Source organism: Bactrocera oleae, chromosome 4 (assembly GCF_042242935.1).
Source record: "Bactrocera oleae isolate idBacOlea1 chromosome 4, idBacOlea1, whole genome shotgun sequence".
NCBI lineage: Eukaryota > Metazoa > Arthropoda > Insecta > Diptera > Tephritidae > Bactrocera > Bactrocera oleae.
The window spans coordinates 21,126,765-21,154,637 of NC_091538.1; the positions used below are offsets into that span (position 1 = coordinate 21,126,765).

The 27,873-nt window shown below is 35.6% G+C and overlaps 2 protein-coding genes across 3 annotated transcripts in view; one reads left to right on the plus strand and one right to left on the minus strand.

Moving 5' to 3' along the window:
- Nucleotides 1-27,873, minus strand: part of LOC106614500 (uncharacterized) — a 274,551-nt gene that overhangs the window by 38,567 nt on the left and 208,111 nt on the right. For both annotated transcript variants that reach the window (XM_036369194.2, XM_070107841.1), the window contains 2 exons: nucleotides 10,198-10,304; nucleotides 5,840-6,013 (listed from right to left, as the gene is read on the minus strand). In XM_036369194.2, the coding sequence (XP_036225087.2) occupies nucleotides 5,840-6,013; nucleotides 10,198-10,304 (281 nt within the window). The remainder of the gene's footprint in view (nucleotides 1-5,839; nucleotides 6,014-10,197; nucleotides 10,305-27,873) is intronic.
- Nucleotides 22,550-23,967, plus strand: LOC138856880 (uncharacterized). The gene has a single exon (XM_070107763.1). The coding sequence runs from the start codon at nucleotides 22,550-22,552 to the stop codon at nucleotides 23,939-23,941; it is 1,392 nt and encodes a 463-aa protein (XP_069963864.1). The 3' UTR covers nucleotides 23,942-23,967.

Sequence of the window (27,873 nt, forward strand, 5' to 3'; positions counted from 1 at the left end):
ATATATATGTGCTTGGATAATATGAGAAATCGGTATTATTTGCGTCAGATAGTTGGAGGAAATACAAAAACAGATATTTCTAAAGAGAAAATTAAAGGAACTCAAGAGATCTTAGATTTGGAGAGTAATAAAAATTAATGTTAAACGTAAAATCAGAGCAATATTTTCTTGGGGATTGCATTTTGAATATATAAATCAGGAAAATGGTTTTTTATGAAATTTCCCATCCTTAACTTTTTTTTTACTGTAATTAGACCCTCCTCAACAGTTTCCAGAACCAAGGTTTAGGTTGCCGCTATAGGATGCCGAACATATATACTATGGCGAAGGACTGTTACCAAGTAAGTAATATCCATAAGAAGTTATTCTAACTAAAGCAACAACTTCTGCCTGATCCTTGCTGTCGAAGTTGAATTGAATGATTCGAGGTAGAATCAATTTAATATTTCACTTCGATTAAACTATTTAGTGTAGAGCTTGAGCGAAGATTTGTTGGGGTTTCAGTACGCTTTATCAATATATGAAGTTTTATACCTTCTTCGGAATTAAATTCACCACAACATAAGTGGTCACAAAACTTAACCTAAGCTAAGCTTTTACTCGTGTAATATCATTTTGATTGGCGTTTTCAACCAGTCATCATTCCTAGATAATTTTAACGGATCTCAAAATGCTTTTTCGTAGACAGGCCATTGAATTCTACATTGAAACAAATGCAAATAATTGTGCGTTCCACTGTTTATTTTCTCGAATAGCATCAAAACCAAGAAGCAAGCAACTAAAATTGAAAACTTATAAAGCGGTATAAAAAAAGGTATTTTGGATTATTTTTACTGATTTTCGCAATATTACTGCTAACCGTATTATTGAACAGATCGCATTCTTCTTTTACTACCCAAGTTTTTTCTCAAAGAGTAAATGTTTATTCATTTATGCCAGCAGGCCATTGAAAATAGTCCTTTACCTGAAAAATTAGCTCGAGACTAACTAATGAACTTGGTCTCTGATCATAGCGAAAGGCATAAAGAAATAATCGAGAACGTAAGAACTACAAGTATAATAAAATAATACTATCAAAAGAGGATTAAGAACAAATGTAGGTTATTATATTTTCATCATGAAATACTGTGCGGAAGGCTTAGAATCTTAAATTCTTAGTTCATTATAAATTATGACTTTGTATGTGATCACATATTTACTACATACACCTAAACTTAATCGATGTTTTTATACTCTCGCAACCTGTTGCTACAGAGTATAATAGTTTTGTTCACCTAACGGTTGTTTGTATCACCTAAAACTAATCGAGTTAGATATAGGGTTATATATATATAAATGATCAGGATGAACAGACGAGAGACGGTCCGTCCATCCGTCCGCGCAAGCTCTAACTTGAGTAAAAATTGAGATATCTTTATGATACTTGGTAGGCATGTTTCTTGGTACCGTGAGACGGTTGGTATTGTAGGTGGGCGTAATCGGACCACTGCCACGCCCACAAAACGCCATTAATCAAAAACAAATAAATTTCCATAACTAAGCTTCACAATAAGATTTAAGACTTGTTTTTGGTACACATGATCTGCAGGTAAAATTTTTTTTAAGTGGGCGTGGTCCCGCCCCTAATAGGTTTAATGTACATATCTCCTAAACCGCTAATGCCACAGTGTGAAAATAGTTGAAATCGGGTGGCAACTCTGCCCACTCCCCATATAACGGTACTGTTAAAAAATACTAAAAGCGTGATAAACCAAGCACTAAACACGCCAGAGGCATTAAATTTTATCTCTGGGATGGTATGAGAGGACTTTATAGTAACCGCGTTCAAACTTTGTAAGTGGGCGTGGCACCGCCCATTTTTAGGTGAAAACCCATATCTTGGGATCTGCTTAACCGATTTAAACCAAATTCGGTACATAACATTCTGGGTGAAATTGGACTACAACCACGCCTATTTCCCATATAACACCATTTTCAATTCCATATGATTCTTTCACTTTTCACTATGCATATCAAGCAACAATGATTATATCGGGGTAAAACTTTGCGTGAATAATACGTTTAAAGTCCTTGTGGCCAAAAATTGTCTAAACCGAACTATTCGAGCCCTTAAGTACTAAATATGTGGACCCCAGTGCCTATAGTTGACCTTCTACCGAAAATATCAGTCAATCCACAAAGAAATCTCAAACAAATATATCACTTGACTTTGCGAGAGTATAAAATGTCGGTTACATCCGAACTTAGCCCTTCCTTACTTGTTTATCTAAATATTTGTTAATCTGAGATATATTTTTTAAGCTTAAGGTTATACAATATTGAATGATTAAATTTAATGAGGCTTAAGGTGTGATTAGCATAAAAAACTCAGTCTAGAAACAATTACCTGTTGCTTAGTTGTTTTGCTGAAATTTGATGCAGAAACATATGGCACTTGGCTCTAAGTATACTAATTATTTTAAGTCAAAAATTTCTCTGAAGACAATACACGGATCAATTGCCTGTGAAATGCCACAATTTATGAGAGCAATTTCTCGACTCAGCTCGTTACGTTGATCATTCATATATCTGTATAAAATATAGCGTATCCAACGTTTGATTTTGGGTATTACAAACGTCGTGGTAAACTTAATATACCCTGTTCAGGTTATAACAACGGTACTTTTTTCTGCGATTTTCCCCTCGCTCTATGCATTGTAAACTTTGTAACAGAACTTATGGCAAGACTAAGTTGTCGTTTCCATATTTTTTTAAGCTTTCAACCTAATAAGGTAATTAGGGATTTGAACTTCGCAGCTAATACTCTCGAACATAGAAAAGAAAGCAAGCAGACTCTGTGAAGAAAGACAAAATTAATTTAAAAAATGTGAAAAAGAGAAAGAAATGTGTAAGCAGCGAGGCCGCAAAGCATAGGAATGTTGCCGGGAAAATATAAATATGTATGTGCAAATAAGCAAATAAATATATAAAGGAAAAATAAATATAAAAAATACATCCGACGAAGGAAATTGTATGTATTGTTTGTGATTCTGTATTCTTTTTATTATATTCCATACAATTAAGTAATATTTTTTATTAAAAATGTCACAAGAACAAACTCTTCAAAGTATTACGACCGTCATAAGGCAGCATCATTAGTCAACATTACAATGAAGAAGATAAGTGAAGTGATAGGGGTGATGCGTGAGATAGTATAACCTTATGCTGTATATCCCTTTACGCACTTTGAGGTTTCGATAAAGCATTGGAGTGTTGTTTTGAAAAAACTAATCTGAGTTGAGGTTAAGCCCATTTATACAGTCTGTATGACAAATCTATGGTAACAAAACCGATTAATTTATCGTTCGAGGTTTTATGTATACAAGAATTTGATTGCCTTTGCGCGCATTGTTACTAGCTAGATCTTTCTTTAGCTTTCAAATTGGCTTTATAAGCGCGCCAAATGCCAAATGCGAGCGGCAACATGCAATTCGTTCACTACAAGTATTTACATAAGTATATACATATATATATAAGTATGTATATACAAATAGTTAGTGTTAATGAAGTAGTGCCCTTTCACGAGCCATACATATATACTATATACCAAACAAACGCACTAGAAAAAAAAGCTACAGTTCTCTACCACAAAATTTTTTCCAACAGTCGCTGCCAGCTGCCGCTTTTGTGCTGACTGTCTGCCGATTGCATTTTCTCAGTCAAAAACGTGCCAAAATGACAAATTACCGAGTGTTAACTTTGCGTTAATTTTGGCGTATATCAATGCAGGCTGGCCGCAGTATATATTGGCAAATGCTTTGAAATGTCGCTCATACGCCGTGACAGCTGGCATTGTTACATTTCATTCGCGAATCATTCACGCCATTAGCCCGCATTCATTGGTGTTAGATGCGGCGGGATGGAAATGCCTGCAGTATTGACAGGGTGCTGGTGACAGCCTAGGGCCCAAGAGTAGGCTATGCTGGGCATACAAACGCGGCTAAGCACCAAAACACACACACACACCTTATTTGTGTATATGGTACAACACGAAGTTACAACACTTAATTTTGTTTTTTGCATTTTTTGTTGTTGTTGTATGTGCCACAGTGGTGATTTACTGCCGTTAGGTTTGATTGCAGACACATGCATGCGTTTTTTTGAAACTGAAAAAAAATTATTGTACTTGGATACAAAAATCAAAAAACTACAATTTTGACAAATGGTGACAGTTCGGGAGTGAATTTTTTTTTGAAATAGTTTGATTTCCACTATTTATGGCTTGGTGAGCAACAAAAATAATTTTTTTTTGCATGATTACTTTACGTTACCATAATACGTTGGATGGGTTGTGACAACCTGTTGGAGAGGAGTCTACACACTAGCAAAGAAATGAACATCTTCAAAGTCGACAATAGAGACCAAACTATAACAGTTGAGAACATATTCGAAGCTGGTTTGGACCTACCGAGGCATTTTTAAGTATAAAAAATAGAGGTTATTTTTAACATTGTCACACTCTAAGAAGTAGTTTGGCATTACATTCGGATTAGTGAAATAAAATAAGTTATACCTTGAACTTTGGGCAAATCTATCGCTTCGACAGTAGTTTAAAATATTACAACCTTATTCAGAACTAGTTCTTCATTAAACATAAATATGAAGAAGGTAAACTGATTAAGTTTTAAAGTACTTAAGACTTCGCCCTAGACCTGTTATTATTAAATAAAAAAACCTTCAAGGCTAGTTATACTACAATACCTTAGGACTTATAGAGATAATTTGAGTTTATCTTAAGACGAAATATTTTTTCTTTTCTAATGTACTGGTATGATATTGACGCACTCCTGTTAACTTGTTTTAATTTTCGGTTTTTCAGTGATAAATTTGAGCATGTAATCTCTAAGGCTAGTGGATCGCTTTGCACCAAATGATGAGAAGTGATTGTAGTGATAGGATGAATCCTTTTCAAGGTTGGGTCAGCGATAATTTATTAAAGGCTTGTTCGAAAGTATGTTTCTTATTGGTAAGGTTTGTTCAGATCAGTCTTTTCGATATAAATAAAATACACAAATAACATAAACAACAATAGTTTTTGAAATTGCAATTTTTGAAAAAAATGTCCTTCTCAAGTACAATATTCTTAGAAAATTTTATTCCGGTAAAATTTTCGTGAAGACTCTTACGAGTCCGGTAAAGAATTCTGCATTCTTGAATATTTATATTTCGAAAATACAAAAGACTATATTTTTTGTAGAAGCTTATGATCTTGGGAGGAATCATATTATTTTGATGACTTCTATAGGATATGTTAATCACTAGTTTGATTCCTTTGCTCTTACAAGTTTACACGATTGCACGAAATGCAAAAGTCTAACTAAAATATGCAAGGGCACGAGAACACCCAATTGCAGAAGCAGAAATTTAAGCGAAATTTATGTGTGCATATGTAAAAGACAGCTGACGCAGGGTTGCACTTAATTTGCCGACATCATTGCTGAAAATCAACTCATGTTTTGGTGTAGGATATTTTGTTGTTAGCCATTGTATTTTCTTAAGTGTTTGGTTATTGTACCATTGCACGCATCGGCAAACTATGCAATCTGTGCAACGGGCAAAGGCTTTTGGAAGAACGAGTGGATTTCCCTATTGTATGTATGTGCCTAAGTTTGGTTCTTAATTTTTAGTGTAAGTGCCCATTTATTAATATATCATTCATAGCTCTTCATTGTCGTACTCAGCCAGCTTATGTATTTTTTTACTCAGAGAACGCCGCTGCATAAAAAACTCCGCGATTTCTAATATTGTCTCATTTACGCTCGATTTATTTACAATGATGTCAACTACTATTTAAACTTACCGCTGTCCATCCACCGCGAATTGCTCATTCTGCAAATACAATTTTATATATGGCTGACGCGTGTGCAATTTGTAACGACAATTCAGTGCGCGTGGATAAAGGCCAGGATATGCAGGCGATTGCACATAACACGTTTGTAAGCGGCAATCGCGATATTCGCGCTCGCAGTAGGAGCTGCAAAAGAGAGAAAGCAGATAATGTATTTAATATATATAACTATACGTTGTCATGTCAATGTCAAAATAAATGAGGCGTTAGTATAAAAGGTAAAAAGTTTAACAAAATACACTCAACTTGAATAAGTGAAAAAAGGTAGATTAATGGAAAAAAATAAAGAAAGCGCTTAAAGGGAATACACGCAACAAAAGACGAGCTAAAAGTGCGGAAAAAGCCTGCGTTGGCGCCACGAAATGATTTCAAGCGCTCGGAATAATGCGAAAATGGTATGCGAGTCGGCGCTCAACAAAATGAAGAACAATTTCGGATAAAGTGATTAAGGTAAGCAGTAAAGTGTTGCATACATTTAGGCGTAAGCACGTTTTCCTCAATTTCGCTTTGGACTTGTTTTACAGCACATGAAAAAGCCATTTCGCTTGAAAGAGCATAATTTGCGAAACTTTTAAGCGAACACTTTCAACAAAAGATTTTAATGTCGGTGAAAATGTAAAATTCATAAATAATATGTGAAGTACTTAGAGTACGGGAAGGAAATTCGAGAAAATATAACCATACTATATATAGAGACACTTATACATATAAAGATTATTTTTCAGAACGCTTTCAAATTATAAAGAGAAAGATAATGTTAATGATACGATTGCTTTTCCTACAATTATATTGTAAAAATAATATTTTTGTTTCCTATACAAATGTAAATAATGCGCCGAAATGGATAAGATTAATTTAAACTGTTTATCTGTAGGCGTATTTAATTAAATCAATCGGAATATATAAATAATATATAATTTCTTTTAAACATAATACTTTTTTTTTAATAAACGAATTTTTTTAAACAATAATATAATATTCTTTTGTCAGTAGTCAGGAAACACTAAGTTAGATCTTTATTTATATTCTGATGAATATATATGAGTGAACTTTTGAACTTTTTTTTAAATATTTCAATGTTTTACCAACCACTTGACTCAAAAATAACTAAACTGTATTAAACATATAACATTCTACAAACATTTGGGTGTCGTTGTATAATAGTTTTATTCACTCAACGGTTTTTTGTATCACCTAAAACTAATCGAGTTACATATAGAGTTATATATATATAAATGATCAAGGTGAAGACGCGGGTTGAAATCCGGGTAACTGTATGTCCGTTCGTCCGTCTGTGCAAGCTTTTATTTGAGTAAAAATTGAGATATCTTCATAAAATTTGCTAAACATGTTTTGTGATACCGTAAAACGGTTGGTATTGCAGATGGGCGTAATCCGACCACTGCCACGCCCACAAATCGCCATTAATTCCAAAAAAATAAATTGCCATAACTAAGCTCCACAATAATATACAATACTGTCATTTGTTATTGGATCATATTGGAGAGGGGCATCTGCAGTTTAAAATTGTTTAAAAAATTGGGCGTGGTCCCGCTTCTAATAGGTTTAGTGTGCATATATTTTAATTTAAAAAATAAAATGAAAATAAAATAATAATCACTTAAATAACATTTCGTAACATTTTTACTTCTTGCTGTGAAACTATGGTTAGCATAATGGGATGAATATTAATTAATAATGGGTTTTTTTAACAAAGAAAATTTATGAAAGTAACAAAAAATACATCGCACTATACAAAAAGTAATATAGTAATAAATCAATTATTGTCAAGCGCTCGAAACAAACATATTATATTACACACACGTTTATACATACACATACTCGTATACGAGTACCATCTTCTATATTCCCCTCTTTTTTACGACTTCTATTCGTTTTCTTTTATTGTCAGAAATTGTCGGAAAAGTAGTGATTAGTTTGCGAATACGAAATTTATGCATGCCTGCAGCCAAGTAAAGAAAACCTATTTAATAACCTTTATCATGTCATCGTAAGGAAGAAAATACAAACGCAACTGTGTTTGTGTATATTAACACTCGCAATCAAGCCGCCAGTTGTTGTCTGGTTTACTTGGAAATGATTTCCTTCTTTGCTCAAAGAAATCATTGGAAATGAGTGAGATGAGTTGCTACAACGGCAACTGACGTAGAAAATCGATATTTATATTAAGATAAGTATAAACTGATGGAAGGCAAATTCATTGTTGCTTATCAACTCGAATGGTAATTGAATTTTATTTGAATTGCTGGAGAGAAATAACTACCTATATAGAAATGTATATGAATGCAAAGTTTGATTAGCTTGAATACAGTGAAGTACACGCCGGACAATTTGAGATATGTGCGTATGGCTGTATGGATATATCTATATATGTGTCTATACTTTCATAAGGAAGCAGGTAAGTTAGGCAGAATTGTAAAATGATTATGTTTGACGATATACTGCTTAGGCAGTGGAAATAAACAGAGATGGAAATTGAAGAACGAAGCAAAAGGAAATATGAAAACATATTTCGAAAATATAGTCTTTTAAAAAAAGAAAGTCTGCTAAAGAATAGTTTTAATTATAATGTTGTATTGTGAAATGTTTCTGTTTAATTTTAGTTTAAGACTACGAAAACCTTTTTGTATTATTTATTGTAGTTACCACAAAAAAATCTTAAATGTATTAAATAGATTTAAATTATTAAAAGAAGGTCCAACAGGCTCTTGAAGAACAACTTATAGTTACGAAAAAAAGAAACTTCAACAGGCTCTTGAAGAACAACTTATAGTTACGAAAAAGAGAAACGTATGTACATATATAAAACTACGGTAACTTACAGCTGGCTTGCGATTAAGCATAAACCTGGATCCATGTTTTCCTATTCACGCTTAACATTCAAGGCAAATTCTAAACTGAACCTACACTAAATGCTTATGCTCCCAAAGAAGCTAATAATCAGAAAGTAAAAATAATTTCTCTTTCTTTTATACTTTAGCTCCAAAGTTTCTTATCTAGCAAAGCTAATAACTAGTGTTGTCCAACAATAACGTCTCTGTCTACTGGTAATCGTATAAACTTGCTGTAGATGGCAAAGGATATCAAAGGCATTTACATCTGCTATAGCATAAAATACTAATATAATAAAAAGAAAAATACTTTATATATTTAGCTTAAATCTATTGCATAAATCTGCCATATTACACAGTCAGTTAAATGAAATAATTCTATGTAACGTGATAGTTTTATGTGATAGTTTTAAGTTGATAAATTCTAAAAATTTAAGATTTATTTTATGGACTAGAAGTGCTTCTACAAAGGTTTGCGAGGTGCTTTCAGATATTAAGGACTTGCAACTTTTTTTTTGAAGGTGGTAAGAACTTCACGCTGCTGGCTTAAAGACCCGAAAACCATAAATTATACTTGAAGGAACTAAGTAGGTCGTTGAAACTGAAGTTCAAAGAAGAAAGGAGCTTTTGGGTACTTTTTTTTAATCTTAACGAAGCCCCAATTTTTCTATTCTAGGCGATTTTTAAACTCTAAAACTTCTAATTTTGTTGACTTTGTTCTCTGCTGAGTTTAATTTTTAACACTTGTTATGTTTTTCGGATATATTGGGACTTTCATAGCAATATCCTTCGAGCAATATAAAAACTGGACCTCTCTCATCATTATTGTTTAATATTAATTCTAAGAACAAGACGTTACTTCGTAACACAAAATATTTTTCAACCTACAAAGGCAAATTCCCTTCTATTATTTTTACTTCAGTTATTTCATCGCTCCGTTATTCTTCTGCTTCATCGACTACACCAGCTTCACCACCACGTTTGGCTGCGCATCGTCGCGCTTAGGAAAATATGATTACGGCAGCGGAAAGCACTTAAGTTACGCATAATAATAATAATAATAAAATTAAATTATTGCCTCGCAGCAGCATCAAAAGAGGCACAGTCGAGCGCCAGAAGCCATTGAGGGTTGCTGCAAAAGGTCACAGCACGCAAACAGACGGACGGACAGTAGGCAGGCAAGCAACTGAACCGCTGCTTAATATGAAGACGCCAGCAGTCAGCATACACAGTTATTTGTTGTGGCAACGCTGCGGCACACATTGAAGCACTGCCAGTCACTAACTGCTTATTGTGTGGTGAAAGGCAACACACCGGTGGCGTATACGTAACATTTAATGGCGAAACGCAATACTTGACTAAACAGCGGCGCAGGTGTCTGTACGAGTAGATGTGTATACAAATTAAGCAAATATAATTTTCACAGATGTCGTTTGTATATATGTGAATGGCACTTACCCTTGCACCACTTCCCCGCGACGATTGGGATACAGTTCCGGATGTTGGCCATAACGTAAATAAACTTCCGTTTGTTGTTCAGCACGCGAATCAAATGTGAAATATGTCTGTAAAAAGGGAATGGAAAAAGAGCAGATATAAAATGAAATATGCATATAGATCGACATTTTATTATACGAAATACATTTGTATGTGTGGTTGTGCAGCTATTTGCAATTGAGTAGTAAAAGTTTATCGAACACAGCTGCTTTGTATAGCTTACAAGCTAATATAATAAATGTTTATATATGTAAGCGCTTATATATACTAATGTGTATGCTATGTTTTATATTTTATTCAGTTGTATTTTTTTCGATTTCAATAAATTTTTGTTTTTCAATTACAGTTTGCTTTTGCATTTGTTTACATATAATACAAACACCACCTAACCCTGTCTAGTTATCTTAATAAAACGTAAATTGAAAATGTTTTGATCACCCCCATAACGCAGCTCTTATGTCTAAACATAAATGTATGCCTCTTTTTATACTCTCGCAACCTGTTGCTACAGAGTATAATAGTTTTGTTCACCTAACGGTTGTTTGTATCACCTAAAACTAATCGAGTTAGATATAGACTTGGTAGACATGTTTCTTGGTACCGTGAGACGGTTGGTATTGCAGATGGGCGTAATCGGACCACTGCCACGCCCACAAAACACCATTAATCAAAAACAAATAACTTGCCATAACTAAGCTCCGAAATAAGATACAAGACTGTTATTTGGTATACAGCATCACATTAGGGAGGGGCATCTGCAGTTAAAAAGTTTTTTTTTAAAGTGGGCGTGGTCCCGCCCCTAAAAGGTTTAATGTGCATATCTCCTAAACCGCTAATGCTATAATATAATAAAAGCAAATGCTTTTAGCACTTCTATTGACGGTGTGAAAATAGTTGAAATCGGGTGGCAGCTCCGCCCGCTCCCCATATAACGTTACTGTTAAAAACTACTAAAAGCGCGATAAATCAAGCACTAAACACGCCAGAGACATTAAATTTTATCTCTGAGATGGTATAAGATGACTTTATAGGAACCGCGTTCAAAATTAGACAGTGGGCGTGGCACAGCCCACTTTTAGGTGAAAACCCATATCTTGAGATCTGCTCAACCGATTTCAACCAAATTCGGTGCATAAGGTTCTTTTCATGTTTCTATGTCATAGTGCGAAAATGGGCGAAATCGGACTACAACCACGCTTACTTCCCATGTAGCACCATTTTCAATTCCATCTGATTCTTTCACTTTCCACTATGCAAATCAGGTAACAATGATTATATCGGGGTAAAACTTTGCGTGAATGATGCAATTAAAGTATGCCACCTTGCGGCCAAAAATTGTCTAAATCGAACCAAAACTGTTCAAACCCCTAAGTACTAAATATGCGGTTACATCCGAACTTAGCCCTTCCTTACTTGTTTTATTATACTTTACTGTTCACCAAATGGCGGCTTTACATATGTGTATTTTATATAGACTAAGGCAATTGTTTAACAGTGTCAGTCCGTACCCTTTTAATTGTGTACATAGCAATGGCAATAGTGGGCAAAATAGAAGTGATGGAATCACCATGCATTTCTACAAAATAGAAAAAACAACATTATAGTGCATTCCACGTGAAGAAAATTTACATATATACATAAAATCTTACTCACAAATATTGCATTCAGAAATTTTCGGGATCCCGAAAAATTAATAGGTGTTTTTCATAAATATCATTAAGAAGTGATTAAAAATCAGATACGTAATACCGATTAACAATAAGAAATAATTTCGGTACCCCGAAATTGAACATTGCAATGAGTTTGCAAAATACATTTTCACAAACTGTATAGTACTTAACTGATGATTTTTTCATTTCACAATCAATTATTTAGTATTGGTTTCGATAAAGTGCTATGCCTATGTACTAAGTTCATGAATATAACAACAAAGTGTTGAAAATGCGGACGGATATTTAAAGTATATTGTAACAAGCAATATTGAACAAATATTAAGGGTATACAGAATTTTAATATCCCCTATATAATCAGATTATTAAGTTTTTATATTTCATTTGGTATATATATATATATCATAAAGCAATATATGTATTGAATTTCTATCAACAAATCGTTGTTTAGTCGTAACAAAATCGGTTGAATTCTGAACCGGATGGTTATTGGTTATGAAGGGGATATGCACGACAACTGTGGTGAGTCCGCGCAAACGGCGGTCAAGACAAGAATAATGGTTAGGAAGTTTTTGCTATGTCACATCAAACCTTGGAAGGAAATCAAATACTATGAGCAACTCCCTGACAGCCAAGCTCTTAATTTGGACCTCTTTTGTGAATTGGACCATCTGAAGGAAGTAATCGCCTAGAAACGGCCAGCTTTGGTCAATAAAAAAAGTATGGTGTTCCAACAGGACAACTGGAAGCCACACACATCGTTAGCGACTCGCCGGTAGCTTTGGAGGACTGGTTGGAAGGTACTTATGCATCCACCTTATAACTCGGATCTAGCATATAGGGATTAATACCTGTTACCATTTTCGGTTTTGCCAAAAAAGACGAGAATTTCTATGAGAGACATTATGACTAATGACATTACCTTCAAAATGACAACAAGTTATCGAATAAAGTGGTGCATATTTGAACGAAATCAGATCATTCTAACTGTGCTAAATATAATGTAGCACTTACTGAAAAAATAATGGTTTTATTTTTACTTAACCTAACATATTTTGAATACATGTAACTATACTTTGTATACATGTATATAGACTTATATTGCTTAATCTCGTATGACAATATTTGATCTCAAAACCATGTGCTTTTACTAAAAGGGTTAAATGCATTTACTAAAAAATTTACTTTTGTAATTTATTATACTAGGTTACTTTATTTTATTTTGTACTTAAAATATATTATTAGAATGATGAGCTAAATCGATTTATCCATGACCGTCTGTCTGTCTGTATATACGCAAACTAGTCACTCACATTTAAGATATCGATCTTAAATTTTCACCCGTCCTAAGAAGCTGCTCATTCGCCAGATCCGCCGTTATCGCACCATTATAGCATATAGTAGTCATATAAACTGAAGTAGTGAAATTTAATCCCGAAATAATCGGGATCCCAATATCAAAAAATTAGTATGTATATTGTTAATAAAATTACGGCAGAGTCTGTATAATTCATTATACATTAGAGACAAGTTTTTATTCTTATTTTTTAAGCCATTGTTAGTCTTGGACGGATCTCGAGCATTGTTTTGATGTGTACAATATGAAAAAATTCAACAATTATATACTTAGTTGCACAGTAAATGTTAATTGATGAGGGCGTACCCATAACTAACTGCGATATAGAAAAATGCATTTTAATTACAGTATTTGCATGGTATTTTATTCACCCCGTATTATCATAACAAATAAATTCAAGATTAACACTTCTCGTTCTTGCTGTGGTGTTTCCCAGAACTAGATTATTTGATGACTAATTCAGGTGTTATGGGAAAAACATACAAGTCCACCTTATTGACATATGTGTGTATCAAAAATGCAGCTCAACGAAACAGCACTTTTGCGCTCTTTCTTGGGAAGTGATGATACAATTGAGGTAACGGTCGGGTGCTGCAAATGGTAAGCAGTAAATTACCAGCGTGGCAAGCAACTAGCATATAACTATATATAGCAAATGAGTGTGTTTGAACATGCAACCGCTAATAAAGGTAACCAAAGAATTGAATATGGGTAATAAGTATTGTATATGTATACGTGGGTTGGTGGGCGAATTTGTTTGCATGTAAATAGTATTATCATATCATATAATTACGAGTAGCTCAGAATCTGTTATATAAACATTAGGGTGTCCGTTATTTCCCAAATTGATTTTTGACTCTGCAGCGCCCCTAAAATTTTTAGTAAATGCCCTAGAAAAAATTATGAAACTCATATGAGCTCTTAATATTGATAATAAATCGTGCCGCAAAGACGATTCATTTCCCGTTTAAATAACATGGAGTTTTCGTACTTTTTGCTATTAATTTTTTCTTTGCGAAGCCAGTTGATATAATGCTGCGGCATCGAATTATTTTTGTAGGAAATCAAACGTTCTACAAAAAATTTCTCTGAAATTTTGCAAAAAAATCACTAACGTCAAAGTTCTTCAAGGTCAAAGTTCAACTAAAAATATTTTTTTTTTTTTTTTGAACAAAAAACTATTATTTTTTACATAAGAATTTATTGTTTTTCGCCAAAAATATCTTATTTAAACTATTTTATAACATCAGAGAAATAAGTTTTAAATATCCTGATAACCAGTAAATGTAAATTACGATGTAAGTTAACCTTAATATATTAATAACCTTAATATAATTACAAGTTTTATTAGTAAAATGTAAATAATTTGATAAATTTTCAAACAAATTAAAAATCATATTTTATTTTGTTAGACATTCTTTGGTGGCATTTGGAAATTTTTTTTTTATATTCACTTACAATCTAAATGATATATTGTTTTTGATCTTCGTTCTTAGCTAAAGTATTAATATATTCTTCAGTTAGTTTAACAGCTCGTTCCGCAGAATCGTTAACCACTTTCAAATGCTTAACGATTTCGAAACCTTTTAAATAATCTGGATGGTCTGACCACTTCCTGAAATCCAATTGGAGAAAGTCTGTATCGATGTTGAATCTTTCGAAAAATTTTACGGAATCATAATTAATAAAATAATCGACATCTTTGTCAAGAAACCAATCAAAATCTCCTTTTGTTTGTGGCAAATTTTTTATCACTTATAGTATCTATCGTTGTACCGATTAAAAATATATTTTTTCTTAAGTCCATATGTTTATTGTCACCCATCGTGAATAACAATTAAATTGAAATTTTAAGTTAGGAGTATTTATAATTTTAATTTTTAAAACTGTATAAGTTTTATTTATGTATTTATAATATCAGAAATGTCTTTGATAACAATGTTATACACCACTGAATCCAAATATTAATATGAGTCACATGTAACTATGACATAATTAATTAAGATATATATAAGAATTTATCAAATTATTTACATTTTACTAATAAAACTTGTAATTATATTAAGGTTATTAATATATTAAGGTTAACTTACATCGTAATTTACATTTACTGGTTATCAGGATATTTAAAACTTATTTCTCTGATGTTATAAAACAGTTTAAATAAGATATTTTTGGCGAAAAACAATAAATTCTTATGTAAAAAATAATAGTTTTTTGTTCAAAAAAAAAAAAAAAAAAATATTTTTAGTTGAACTTTGACCTTGAAGAACTTTGACGTTAGTGATTTTTTTGCAAAACTTCAGAGAAATTTTTTGTAGAACGTTTGATTTCCTACAAAAATAATTCGATGCCGCAGCATTATATCAACTGGCTTCGCAAAGAAAAAATTAATAGCAAAAAGTACGAAAACTCCATGTTATTTAAACGGGAAATGAATCGTCTTTGCGGCACGGGTTATTATCAATATTAAGAGCTCATATGAGTTTCATAATTTATTTTAGGGCATTTACTAAAAATTTTAGGGGCGCTGCAGAGTCAAAAATCAATTTGGGAAATAACGGACACCCTAATAAACATATATATATGTGAAGACTGTACATAGGGTTACTACCGAATTCACCGATCAAAATTGATCAGAGGATAACTCAAGGCAATAAGGAATGTTTACAGCACAAAATGAAAAGGGCTACCACTGAAATTATTTATTTTGTTGAATTAAACTTATAAATATATAAAATGTTAGAATAAATGCATTAAAGCAAACATATCTACGAAAGATTTCTCTCTATATTTGAAAAGTGTTGCCAGCTATTAGAAAAGTTTTAAGCTAATTGAAACAAATATATATATACACTTTTGATAATAAATTTTATTATATTGCTAAGCAAAATTTAAAACAATCTGGCAAACTTATTATTTTTATAATTTTTATGCGCGGTCGTTTGATTAAGAGATAATTTTTGCATATTAACGTTTTACTGGCTAGGAGCTTTGAAAATGTTTTCATATATTTACTTTAAAGTATATAGAGCAACAAAGAATCGATTTCAGACTCTTCTAAGGAAAAGAGTTTTCGAAAATTGTATAAAAAAACGTTAACTTCGGCTGCACCAAAATTTTAATACCCTTCACACGTGCATTATTTATAGCAATTTTATGTATAACTAAGTCTGAATATGTAATCGGCCATCGGTTTGCATCCAACGGAAAAGGTTTTGCTAGTTCTTTGTAGCTACGTTGATTGATATAAACAATCTCAAGTGGAATTAAGGTTACTTACAATAATAAGGAAAAGAGATCATTTAGAAAGATTTTTACTTGATGTTAATTAGTCGGTTTGAATGGCAGTTATGTGCTATAGTGGGCCAATCTGATCAATTTGATCGGATATTGTAACATTGTTTTGGACTGCATTTCTTGCGTAATTTCAAATTTCGTGAAGAGATCTTGTCAAATAAAAAAGTTTTCGATACAAAAACTTGATTTTGATTATAAAATAATCAATGGCAGCTATATCTTACAGTGGTCCGATACCAGCGGTTCCGACAAACAAGGCGCTTCTAGTGAAGAAAATAATGGTATCTCCAAAACTACACACACAATCGTATATTTTGACAAAGATATGCATATATGTATAAATATCATATACTCATTTGTGCTTACACTGTCATATAAGTACATAATTATCCAGCTTTTCACGCTGCACATTATTACTTTCCGTATTATTTTTATGAATGTAATGGGAAAGAGAAGAAGATGTGAGCTTTTTTGAACAAACAACGTTACCTAGCAAGTGGGTTCGCAAACAGACTTATGTATGTACTTACAAACTAGGCAAAATGATGTCACACTCAAGCAGAAGTACACACATAAGCTTCAACTGGTGGCAGCGCTTGTGCTCTATTACTTACACGTTCGTTTTCATTATACTAGCATAAATATATTTCACTCTATCTTTCCACTAGCCACACAGCTTTCCTCTCTATGCGACGGGCTTTCAGCTCCTTTTTATTTATTTTTGTTGGATATTTTCATAACGTAGAAAATTGAGGTTGGTGGTTCACTAACAAAATTGCCTTATTTACCTGCTTCATTAACTACTTTTGGTGCACTTTTAGAACACAACAAGTCTAGAAAAATTAAAGCTTTGGAGAAACAATGGTTTATTCCGACGTTATTATCCAATATAAGAAGGTTTACTCTCTCTCAATGTTTTTCAAATAGAAAGAAAGAGATAAGCATATAAATCTAAGGGTATCCAGTGCAAAATTTTGATTTGCGAAAATATGAAAGCCTTAGTAAAAGTATTTAAAAAAGATCTAAAAAAAAGCGCTATTGATTGACCTTATAATTAAACATTTGAGTACTGTTCAGGTAAAGCTTTCATATATAGCTTCACTGAAAGCATTTAAGGGGGTCACCCCGTATGACGGTTTCAAAAAATCGAATTTTTTATGCATAAATCTAATCTCCAGCATTCATACAAAGTGCTGGTAAAGTAATTTTACGAAATTAAATGTAGTTGAGAAGTTACAGGAGTGAGAAAGTAAAGTCTTTAGATCGCGGGGCCGTAATTGTTTGTAAACCTTTTTTTTTTCTCGAATCTACATTTTTTAAACTGGCGGCTACGATTTTTCAAAAACGGTTCTATTGGTTACTTTAAAACTTTAATAGTAGATTCATTACATACATGACTATCGCCAGGACAAGGTTTTTGAAAAATATTGAACCGTTTTTTGCATAAAAAAGTTGTTGCGAAAAATCATGAAATTTTGGGTTTTAATATTTAAAAGCATTAAATAAATTGAATTTCCAAGATTTGTAAAAGGACTTAGTTCCGATGATAGCCATGTACCTACAGCTAGTCTCAAAAGCTGAAAACTTAATAAATATTATATAATATATATATTAATATATACCACAATAAAAATTTGGAAACTCTGTGGTTTTGCAATTTACAATATAAATAATTCCGAAAAAAACGACACTGGATGACTACCTTAAAAAATTATTTAGAAATAGAGAAGCTAATAGATTCTGGTTGAAATATTTGAGTAAATGCTTAAAATATGCCATGCTGCAGTTTTATAGCAAGAATATATCATTATAACTCAAAGGTTTTCTAAACTTTAAGGATTTCTGGCAGCACTTTTTTCAGCCCAATGGATATATTATAATATATACATATGGATTCAGAATACAAGTCATGATATCAACAATGGAGTCAACAACAAGTTACGAAGCTTTCACTGCAACTGACAAGCAATTTACCAAACCACTTGGTAGGGATGGAAATGCGATGAAAGGCGATCAAAGCTGCACTTGTATCAGTGGCGACAACACTTCCGGAGAGTCGATGCTCATTTATCGCTTACGCGATTATCAGCGTGTCAGTCAGTTTGGGCCGTTGTGTTTTGGCGTGTAATGCTGAACCTTCACGAACCCTTTTCCATAGTTACTATGCTCTTATTAATTTTACAAAGGAAGGTGCGCCATATGACACTAGAATACAGGTCCTTTTACCATTACTGTAAACATGCTGTTTTCTGAAACCCGCGGCTCTTATATTGCTGCGTCTTTTGCACCTTAATGGAGCCATAAATATTTATGAAAACTTGTTTTCACATTTTCATCTTTGTACTGTTTCGTACAAGCGCAACGTGCAAATGCTCCATTCACGAATAGCTAAGTATTGTACGTGTAATATATTTACGTAATGTGACGCCTACAGATGATGTCTCTGGTATTGGATATTCTCTAACGCGTGTCTACACCATCACCTTTTAGGAATATAGTACTATGAGTCAGGTATGTATATATGTATGATATTATCAAATGTTTTAGTACTTAGATAGCGAAGAAAACACGACGCCACGAAAACAAATCCCAGCTTACGTTTCTATGCTGGTACGCTTTTTGTGATTCGTACTAACCGGCTTCTAGGAAACAATAAATGTTGACATTTAAAAGTCTTTTTCACTTTCACTTCTGTGAGTTTAGAAAGTTTATTCGTAAAATTTTGTTCAGGCTTAACTTTTACTACAAGTATATACATCATTATCGCTATTCACATTGCACAAATGATCGAGATCGGAAAAAAAATTTCATACTATAAGATCCTAGCTACATGAATATATTATGGAAAAATATTGTATTGTAGAACCAAATTAGCATTCAAGAACTGCACGTATCAATGTACACCTTTCAGCAGAAATACCACAAACTCGTCTTTCAGTTAGAAGTAATGTGAAGTCCTCCGAACAAAAGTTTTTTGAGATGATGGAGATAATATTAGAGAAATTGTTTATAAAGTCAGATCGATCTGCGTGGTGGAATATTCGATAGCTGAAGCGGTCGGTAATCTCTGATTTGAACATGAACTCTGCTAAGAGCGCATATGCTTTAGCAAAGATTGAAAAAAAAATTACTGGAAAGGATGAGTTTTACTAAAGCGAGCTTGCCTCAGATTTGGTCAGAATACTGAAGAAATTATTGTAAAATAAAATAGGAATCGCGAGAAGATTTGTTGTGGCTAAAGTTATGCGCCATTGCTTCCGAAAGCTCCAATAGCTGGTTCTTTTCTGGTTTATGCATAGCTAAACTGCAAATAATGCGAAGAAGCTTTGCATATCGCGTTGCTGTTTAGGCTTTAAATTATATGTATATATATACGCTTATAGGTATTAGTATTTACAAACATATATATACAAGATGATAGATTTATACAGCATATTCTTACATATGTGCCAGAACAGAACGGAGAGGTATCTGTATTAGAAGTACCACTCAACCTATATATATATATTACATACGTATATACTCATATGCATATATATACCTATTGGCCTACACATATATACGAGAAAGCTATTAACATTATACTTTCGCTACCAATCTTATTCTGCACACTACTGCTTAGCAGTCTTTTCCACACTTCCTTACTTTAAAATTCATAAACATTCAGTTGACTCTCTCTGTACACCTTCTAAATGTGTATGTATGTATGAGAAAGTTTTTCCATAGGCGTGTGAAAACGTAATGGGCGCGATGAGAAGTTGGCAAATGTATGTGTGTGTTTGTTTTTTTATTTATGTACTGATGCCTATATGGCATTGGTTTTTGTGTTGTTAACTGTGTATACAGCTTTGTTGTTATTATTTTTTCTCCTTTTATTTAGTTGCTTCTATTCACACAACACTCTTTTTTAGCCTTTATTGTTTTTGTGCACAGTCTTGTTAAGCTTTCGAGCAATTTTTTATGTATTTTTAACATGAGCACATCAACACTAATGCTGCTACATTTGCACATACATCTCCCCACATTAATATTTTAGTGTACATATGTGGGTGTGTGGGGGATTTTAAGCATATTCTTCGGCAAGCAGACACTCCAAGGAGCCGTATAGAGAGTGAGGTAGACCATGCAGTAAAACCGGAAGGAAGCTACAGGCGTCAAGTCATTGAACTTGCCAGGTGAGTGTTATAATTCAAACAACATACATGCACATACATATGTATATGAGGGTATGTGCTTATATGCGTTGCCAGCGACGTGCATTTCATTGTGAATTCTTCACTCATGGATACTTGTGTTCATGGCTGAGCTTTATAGAGCAAGTGTATGTTAAAATATTCGTATACACATGTACACATAAATAGTCAGTTTAATTGTTTAAAAACTTTTAAAGCTTTAAATCTAATTGCAATAATTTGCAAACTTATTTAAATTTTTTGTAAATAAAACTACATTTTTTGATTTTTTCTAAACTGTTTTTACCCCTTTTCACTTTTCTCTAACCTTTTTTTGTACATATTTAAAGTTTACAAATAAAATATGTTAAACAAGATTATATGCGAATTTATTAGCTATTAATTTCCGCCTAAATTAGTCCTAAACCTTCTACAATATTGTTAATAATTACCAGCCTTGAACCTTAAACTTTTTTTATGATATCGCAAAGCTTTCATAATATGCTGTATAAACTTTAGCTTTATAGACGACTCTCACTTTTGGACTATTTTTTCGTTCTGTTCGGAACTTTGTTAGTATGTTTTTAAACAATAGTAACATTCACACATGAAAAGTTTCCCATACAAGAATTTTATTCGGATCGTTCAGTTTGTATGGCAGTTGAATGCGATAGTAGGCAGTTGAATAGATGTAGATAGCGTTGTTTTGGAAAATAATTCATGCCAAATTTCATGAAAATATCTCGTAAAAAAAATGTTTTCCTATAAGAACTTACTTCTGATCGTTCAGTTTGTAAGAAAGCTAAATGATTTAGTGATGCAAAATTTCAGGTCGATACCTCAAAACTGAGGGAATAGTTCGTGTGTATACAAGTACAGACATACAGACGTACATGGCTGCATCGACTCAGCTCGTCATGCTGATCATTAATATATATATTTTATCGTGGCTAACTCAATATACTCTGTTCAGGGGATACAAATTGTATTTCATTTACTAATATCTTCCTTGAGTTTTCACTTTTTGATGAAGTTAATGTAAAAAACACCATTGGACCACATTGTATGGACTCGTTTCACGTTAAAAATTTAACTTTTTTAAATTTTTCATAATCAAAAAGAGCTTTTATGAGTTTTTTTTGTTTAAAATTATTTTAAGCCCTTTTAATTTTATTTTTACTCTTGCTTAGGTACCAGTCATAAGCTAATATAATGCTAACTCTTATAACATTTATAGGATGAGCTTTCACATATTCATTTTTATTTTTAAAAGAAATGTGTAATAAGCAGGCAACTACAAAGAGAATATAACTGCGAAACTTTGTCCTAGTAAGTTTAATACCTTTATCGTAACAACGGTATATTTTTGATATTTTAATACAGAACCTAGATAAATAAAAGTCTATAGAATTGAAAAGGCTAGAGGGAAATTGGCTATAACTTATTTATCCTAAGGTTGGCAAAAATCCTCCGCTGAACCCTCCACGAGGGTGCCGACTGGAAATAGATACCACAGGTTCACGTCATTAGTAGTGAGGTGTCTAGCTAAGGTCAGGCTTCCTATCTGGGTGTTCGGTACTCTTCGATAAGGCAGCATCCAGATAGGAGGTCTTACCATGGTAGGAGGTAAAGGGCTGGATCAAGGTGTCATGCGACCCGTGCCGAAGATCAACCTGGCTGGGGGCCCTTAAATAGCCCAGTCTCGCACGGAGCTTACGGATACCTGGCGCCCTCCGTAATAAGATAGCCTTACTTGCGTAGCGGGGGCTATGCGCAAGCGGACATACTTTCCCTTATACTCGTGGGTCCAAAATATGAGCCAAAACATTAACTTTATAAATAAAAACAAAAAGGAGTCCGGACCTCCTTCAAAAAGACCGGAGGGAGCGGGTTGCTCCCAGAGAAAAGCAGCGTTAGGCACGAGCTCGACAACAGCCAAAGCGAGGACAGGAGCGAAGCTTGGTCCTGGAGCAAAGGCGAATACTAAGGGGGCAGTAGCCAAGGCTGGCGCCACAAAAACAGCAACGCTGGAGGCAGCCCATACCAACCCCTGTAGCCAAGGCTTGGCAGCTAAGCAGGAGAAGGTGGGAGATGCTAAAAGCGAAGCTGCCAGTAGTGGGTCAGCCAGAGAGTGGCCTTCCTTCAGGATTGATGACCCGGCAAAAGCAAAGTATGCAGAGAGGCGACGCGCTGCATACCTGTTGAAGAATGTGGAGCTGCAACCACCAAACAATGAGGAGCTCACAAAGGAGCTCCGAGAATCCATTGATTGCGCGAGAGCTGTCCTACCTAACTTCAAACTAGAAGCGCCGGTAGTGGCAACAAAAAGACAAAGGTCCGCTGAAGAGGCTAAGCCGTCAGCTAAGAGACCGAAAACTAAGGGCGTGACGCCCGTAAGATCTTTTGCTGATGTGGCCCGAAACCGCATTGTCATTGGTGTACTGGATGAGGGTGATCCCGAAGGAAAAATCCCCAGAGCCCAATGGAAATGGGTGCAAGCCGCACTGACGAATGTGGCTTTGGAAGTGCTACTTAGCAATCCAGGTCCACCCCCGTCATGTGCGGATGCCGGATGGTATCAAGGGCAAATAAAGATGATAGCGTGTGAAGACGAGAGATCGGTCCAGCTATATAAAGCAGCAATAGCTAAGGTGGGAGAGGTCTACCCCGGAGCCAAATTGGTGGCGGTAGACAGGAAAGATATCCCATCCCGACCGAGAGCAAGGGTATGGATCCCGGCTACACCATCGCAGCCGGACCAAATAATGCAGCTCATAAGAGCCTGCAACCCAAATCTGCCAACGGAGGGATGGAGATTCGTCAAGGCCTTTGACGACCCTGCAGCAGAATCTGGAGTGGAGACGAAGCGAGCCACAATGCAGATTCTGCTGCTTCTAACAAAAGAATCCGTAGAACCGCTAGCGAAAAGTGGCGGAGAGATCAACTACGGATTCACAAAAGTAAAGGTCATGACCTACAAATCAGACGCCGATGCAGGAGAAAACTTGGCATCGGAATCGGAGTGCGAAGTCGAGGAAGATCCAGTGGAGTCCTCGAGCGACGCAGAGATCACGGATCAAGGTGAGTGTACTTCGGGGTCTGAACTTGCGGACAGACTCTCTAAACTCTACACTGAGAGTGAGCTTTTAAGCGACTCTCATGATGATGCAGAGAAGACCATAACTAATGCGTCTTCTCCAAATTAATTTACACCACAGCAAACTAGCGTCTCTAGCCCTAGTTAACAGCATGGCAGAAGAACGGCCTGACTTTGTCCTCATTCAGGAGCCATGGGTTAACGGAGGGCGTATATGCGGTCTGAGGACACCAGGTTACAATCTATACGCGAATGGTTGTGTAGGTAAGCCTAGGACATGTATATTGGCTAACAAAAAGCTTAATGTCTTTTTATTACACAATTACAGTAGTAACGACACTACGGTGGTAAGCTGGGAGACGAGCAAGAGGAAATACCGGCTCGCATCATGCCGTACGACGAGGTAGCAGTACCATCGCAGCTGTTCAAGGAGCTGGTACAAGACGCCGAAGCATCCAAGTGTTCGATCATACCTGGATGCGACTCCAATGCGCACCATAATCTATGGGGAAGCACGGACATTAATGAAAGGGGTGAGTTGCTCTTTAATTATCTAATAGGAAGTAAGCTTCTGTTATGTAACAAAGGTAGTACGCCAACATTTATAACCAGAAACCGACAGGAAGTTTTAGATATAACACTGGTATCGGAAGAACTGGTGGATAAAATAACACATTGGAGGGTATTGGAAGAACACTCCTTCTCAGACCACCGCTACATTGAGTGTATAATTGAAGAAAATGTAGTTAGGGAAGAGAAATTTAGGAATCATAGGAAAACGAACTGGCAGATGCACATGCAGGAGCTAAAAAAGCGTATTCCTATGATTCCACCATTCCAACCGGAAAAGAAAGAGGACCTAGACATCCTTGTTAAACGATTCACAGAGTCTTGTCGTCAAGCACTAGAGGTAGCTTGTCCATTAACTCACAGTAGAGGAAGAATTGGTGGACCCCAATACTTAAGAACATGCAGAAGAATTGCAGAAGGCAATTCAATTCTGCCAAACTATCCCAAGAAGATACAGAGTGGGATAACTATCACAACCACCTTCGGGCATACAAAAAGGAGGTAAGAAAAGCAAAAAGAAATTCGTGGAAATCTTTTTGTAGCGACATCGAAGATACAGCAGAAGTGTCCCGACTGAGAAAGATAATGACACAGTCGAAACACAGCATCGGATACCTTCAGAAGCCAGATCACAGCTGGACGGAATCCAGTAAAGAGACTCTGGGCCTACTAATGGCCACTCACTTCTCAGACAGTTCCGAGAACCTCACAGGGGGGCATATAATGGGGAGTGAAGTTAGCTCAGAGACCCCTCCGCTAGACATAGTGTCAGATGACAATGTTTATTGGGCAATAGGCAGCTTCAAGCCTTATAAAACGCCGGGACCAGACGGTCTATTCCCGGCCCAGTTACAGCAATCCCTGAGCTACACAATAAACTGGATAACAACCATGTTTAGAGGGGCGCTGAAATTGAACTATATTCCCTCGACATGGAGGGAAGTTAAGGTGATATATATCCCAAAGGCGGGCAAAAGCTCACATATTAATCCAAAGGATTTTAGACCAATTAGTCTTTCATCATTTCTTTTAAAAACGCTGGAAAGACTAATAGAAATACATATAAAGGACATACTAAACCCAAGAAAAATGGCAGTTTCGCAGCATGCGTACTCGAAGGGTAGATCCACAGAAACGGCATTAAGCTCAGTGGTAGCAGAGATTGAAAAATCTCTGGAAATAAAAGAATACACCCTCGTAGCCTTCCTAGACATAGAAGGTGCCTTTAACAACATCCAGCCGAAGGCCATATTGAGCGCGCTTAAAGATCTGGGCATATCTGAGCCTCTCCGGAAATTAATTGAACAGATGCTCTTGGGCAGGTCAATTATTTCAACGCTGGGAGCTTCAACGATGTACAGATCTGTCCGAAGGGGTACACCCCAAGGAGGCGTGTTATCCCCACTTCTCTGGGTCCTGACAATGAATAAAATGCTTGTGGACCTAGAAAAGAAGGGGGTACATGTTGTGGCCTACGCTGATGATGTGGCAGTCTCGGTTAGGGGCAAGTTCCCGAACACCCTCGCTAGTCTCATGCAGACAATACTAAACGAGATTAATCGATGGGCCGTATCATGCGGACTGAATTTAAATGCTAGCAAGACAGAACTAGTATTGTTTACTAAGAAACACAGTACTCCCGAAATCACGCCGCCATCTTTAAATGGCACCAGGCTAACGATAGGGGATAAAGCAAGCTACTTGGGACTAATTTTGGACAGGAAGCTTTCTTGGAAACAAAACCTGGAAGCTAGGGTAAAGAAAGCTGCTACAGCGCTTTACACATGTAAAAGAATGGTGGGGCCCAGGTGGGGACTGACACCTCGGGTGGCTCACTGGCTGTACACAGCAATTGTAAGGCCGATCATGACCTACGGGATAGTAGTATGGTGGCCAATTACAGAAAAGAAATATGCGATTAGAAGCATGGAAAGTATACAAAGAGCAGCTAGTATTTGCATCAGTGGAGCTCTCAGAACTACGCCAAGCCAGGCACTCAACATAATTTTACACTTGCTGCCAACAGACTTATATTGCAAGCAAATGGCAGCGAAGTCAGCTCTAAGACTGAGGGAAGCCTCCCTATTAGTCGCCTGTAACAAGGGACATTCTAGGATACTTAGGAAGTTCCCGGTTCTTCCCATAACTACGGATTTTCGCAATCCGGTGGAGCTGAACCTAAATCCGGTCCTCAATATTACCTTTCCCTCCAGAGAGGAGTGGGAACGGGATGTAGTGGACAAGGAAGAAGGGATTAGCTTCTATACGGATGGTTCCAAACTGGATAACCGAGTAGGCGGCGGTGTCTTCTCGGCTAAATTAGATACCAAAATCGCCTTCCGGTTACCAGACCACTGTAGTGTCTTCCAAGCAGAGGTCACTGCAATTAAAGAAAGCCTTCTTGTACTAACAAAAAGCGTAATAAAAACAAGAAGTGTATTTATATATACAGACAGCCAAGCGGCTTTGAAATCTCTGATGTCTCATAGGATTTCGTCGAAGACAGTGAAGGATTGCCATGATCTTCTAGCGGATCTGTCATCCTATTTCACTATAAATCTGCAATGGGTTCCAGGACACAGTGACATCCCTGGTAACTGCGTAGCAGATGAACTAGCCAGAGCAGGCACCACCCTACAACTAGATCCTGGTAAGGTGGACATAAATATGCCTCTGGCTACGTGTAGATACCTAATCGACAAACATGTCATTAATATAGCCGAGTGTCAGTGGAATCATTCCCTGACCTGCTTAACCAGCAGGCAAACGTGGCAAGAATGGAATATGAGCCGCACATGCCGACTGTTAAAATTCAAGAGGAATGATATAAGAACTCTCGTAGGAGTACTAACAGGCCACTGTCTAATAGGCAGACATGCAAGTAGACTTGGCGCCCCATATAAAGACTATTGCAGAAGCTGTCAGGAAGTAGAAGAGGAGGAGACCATTAAACATCTTCTATGCGATTGCGCAGCACTATATAGGAAAAGAATCGCAACCATGAGTCGTGGGTTTCTTGACGACGTCTCGGAGGTTGCACAGATAAAACTTGTCACACTGATGAAGTTCATCAGAAGTACGGGGTGGTTCAGAGAGGAACCTGTAGAGTGAGAGGATCACAGTCCCAGTGGTATCCCAATGGGCCTCCTAAAGGCCTAAGTGTGTCGAATGACAGCCACTTTACCTACCTACCTATTTATCCTAAAAATACTGCGTATCCCTTAAAGTAATACCCTTATCAACAGCTCCCGTTGCTCTTAATTAACGTTTAATATACTATAATATTTAAGCTTTAAGAAGTGTGCCTCTGTAAGCAATGGAAAGCATATATCTCATTTACTTTAAATGTGTCTTTTAATAAACAAACAGGACATTTTAAACACCCTACTGAGCTACTGATGGGCACCATCACATCCAGGCATATCATAACTCGTATACAATGGAGAAAAAAATGAAAACGGTAAGATTTTG

What these genes read in the sequence shown, in the direction of transcription:
- LOC138856880 (XM_070107763.1), top strand. Translation starts at nt 22,550, where the DNA reads ATGAGCCAAAACATTAACTTTATAAATAAAAACAAAAAGGAGTCCGGA.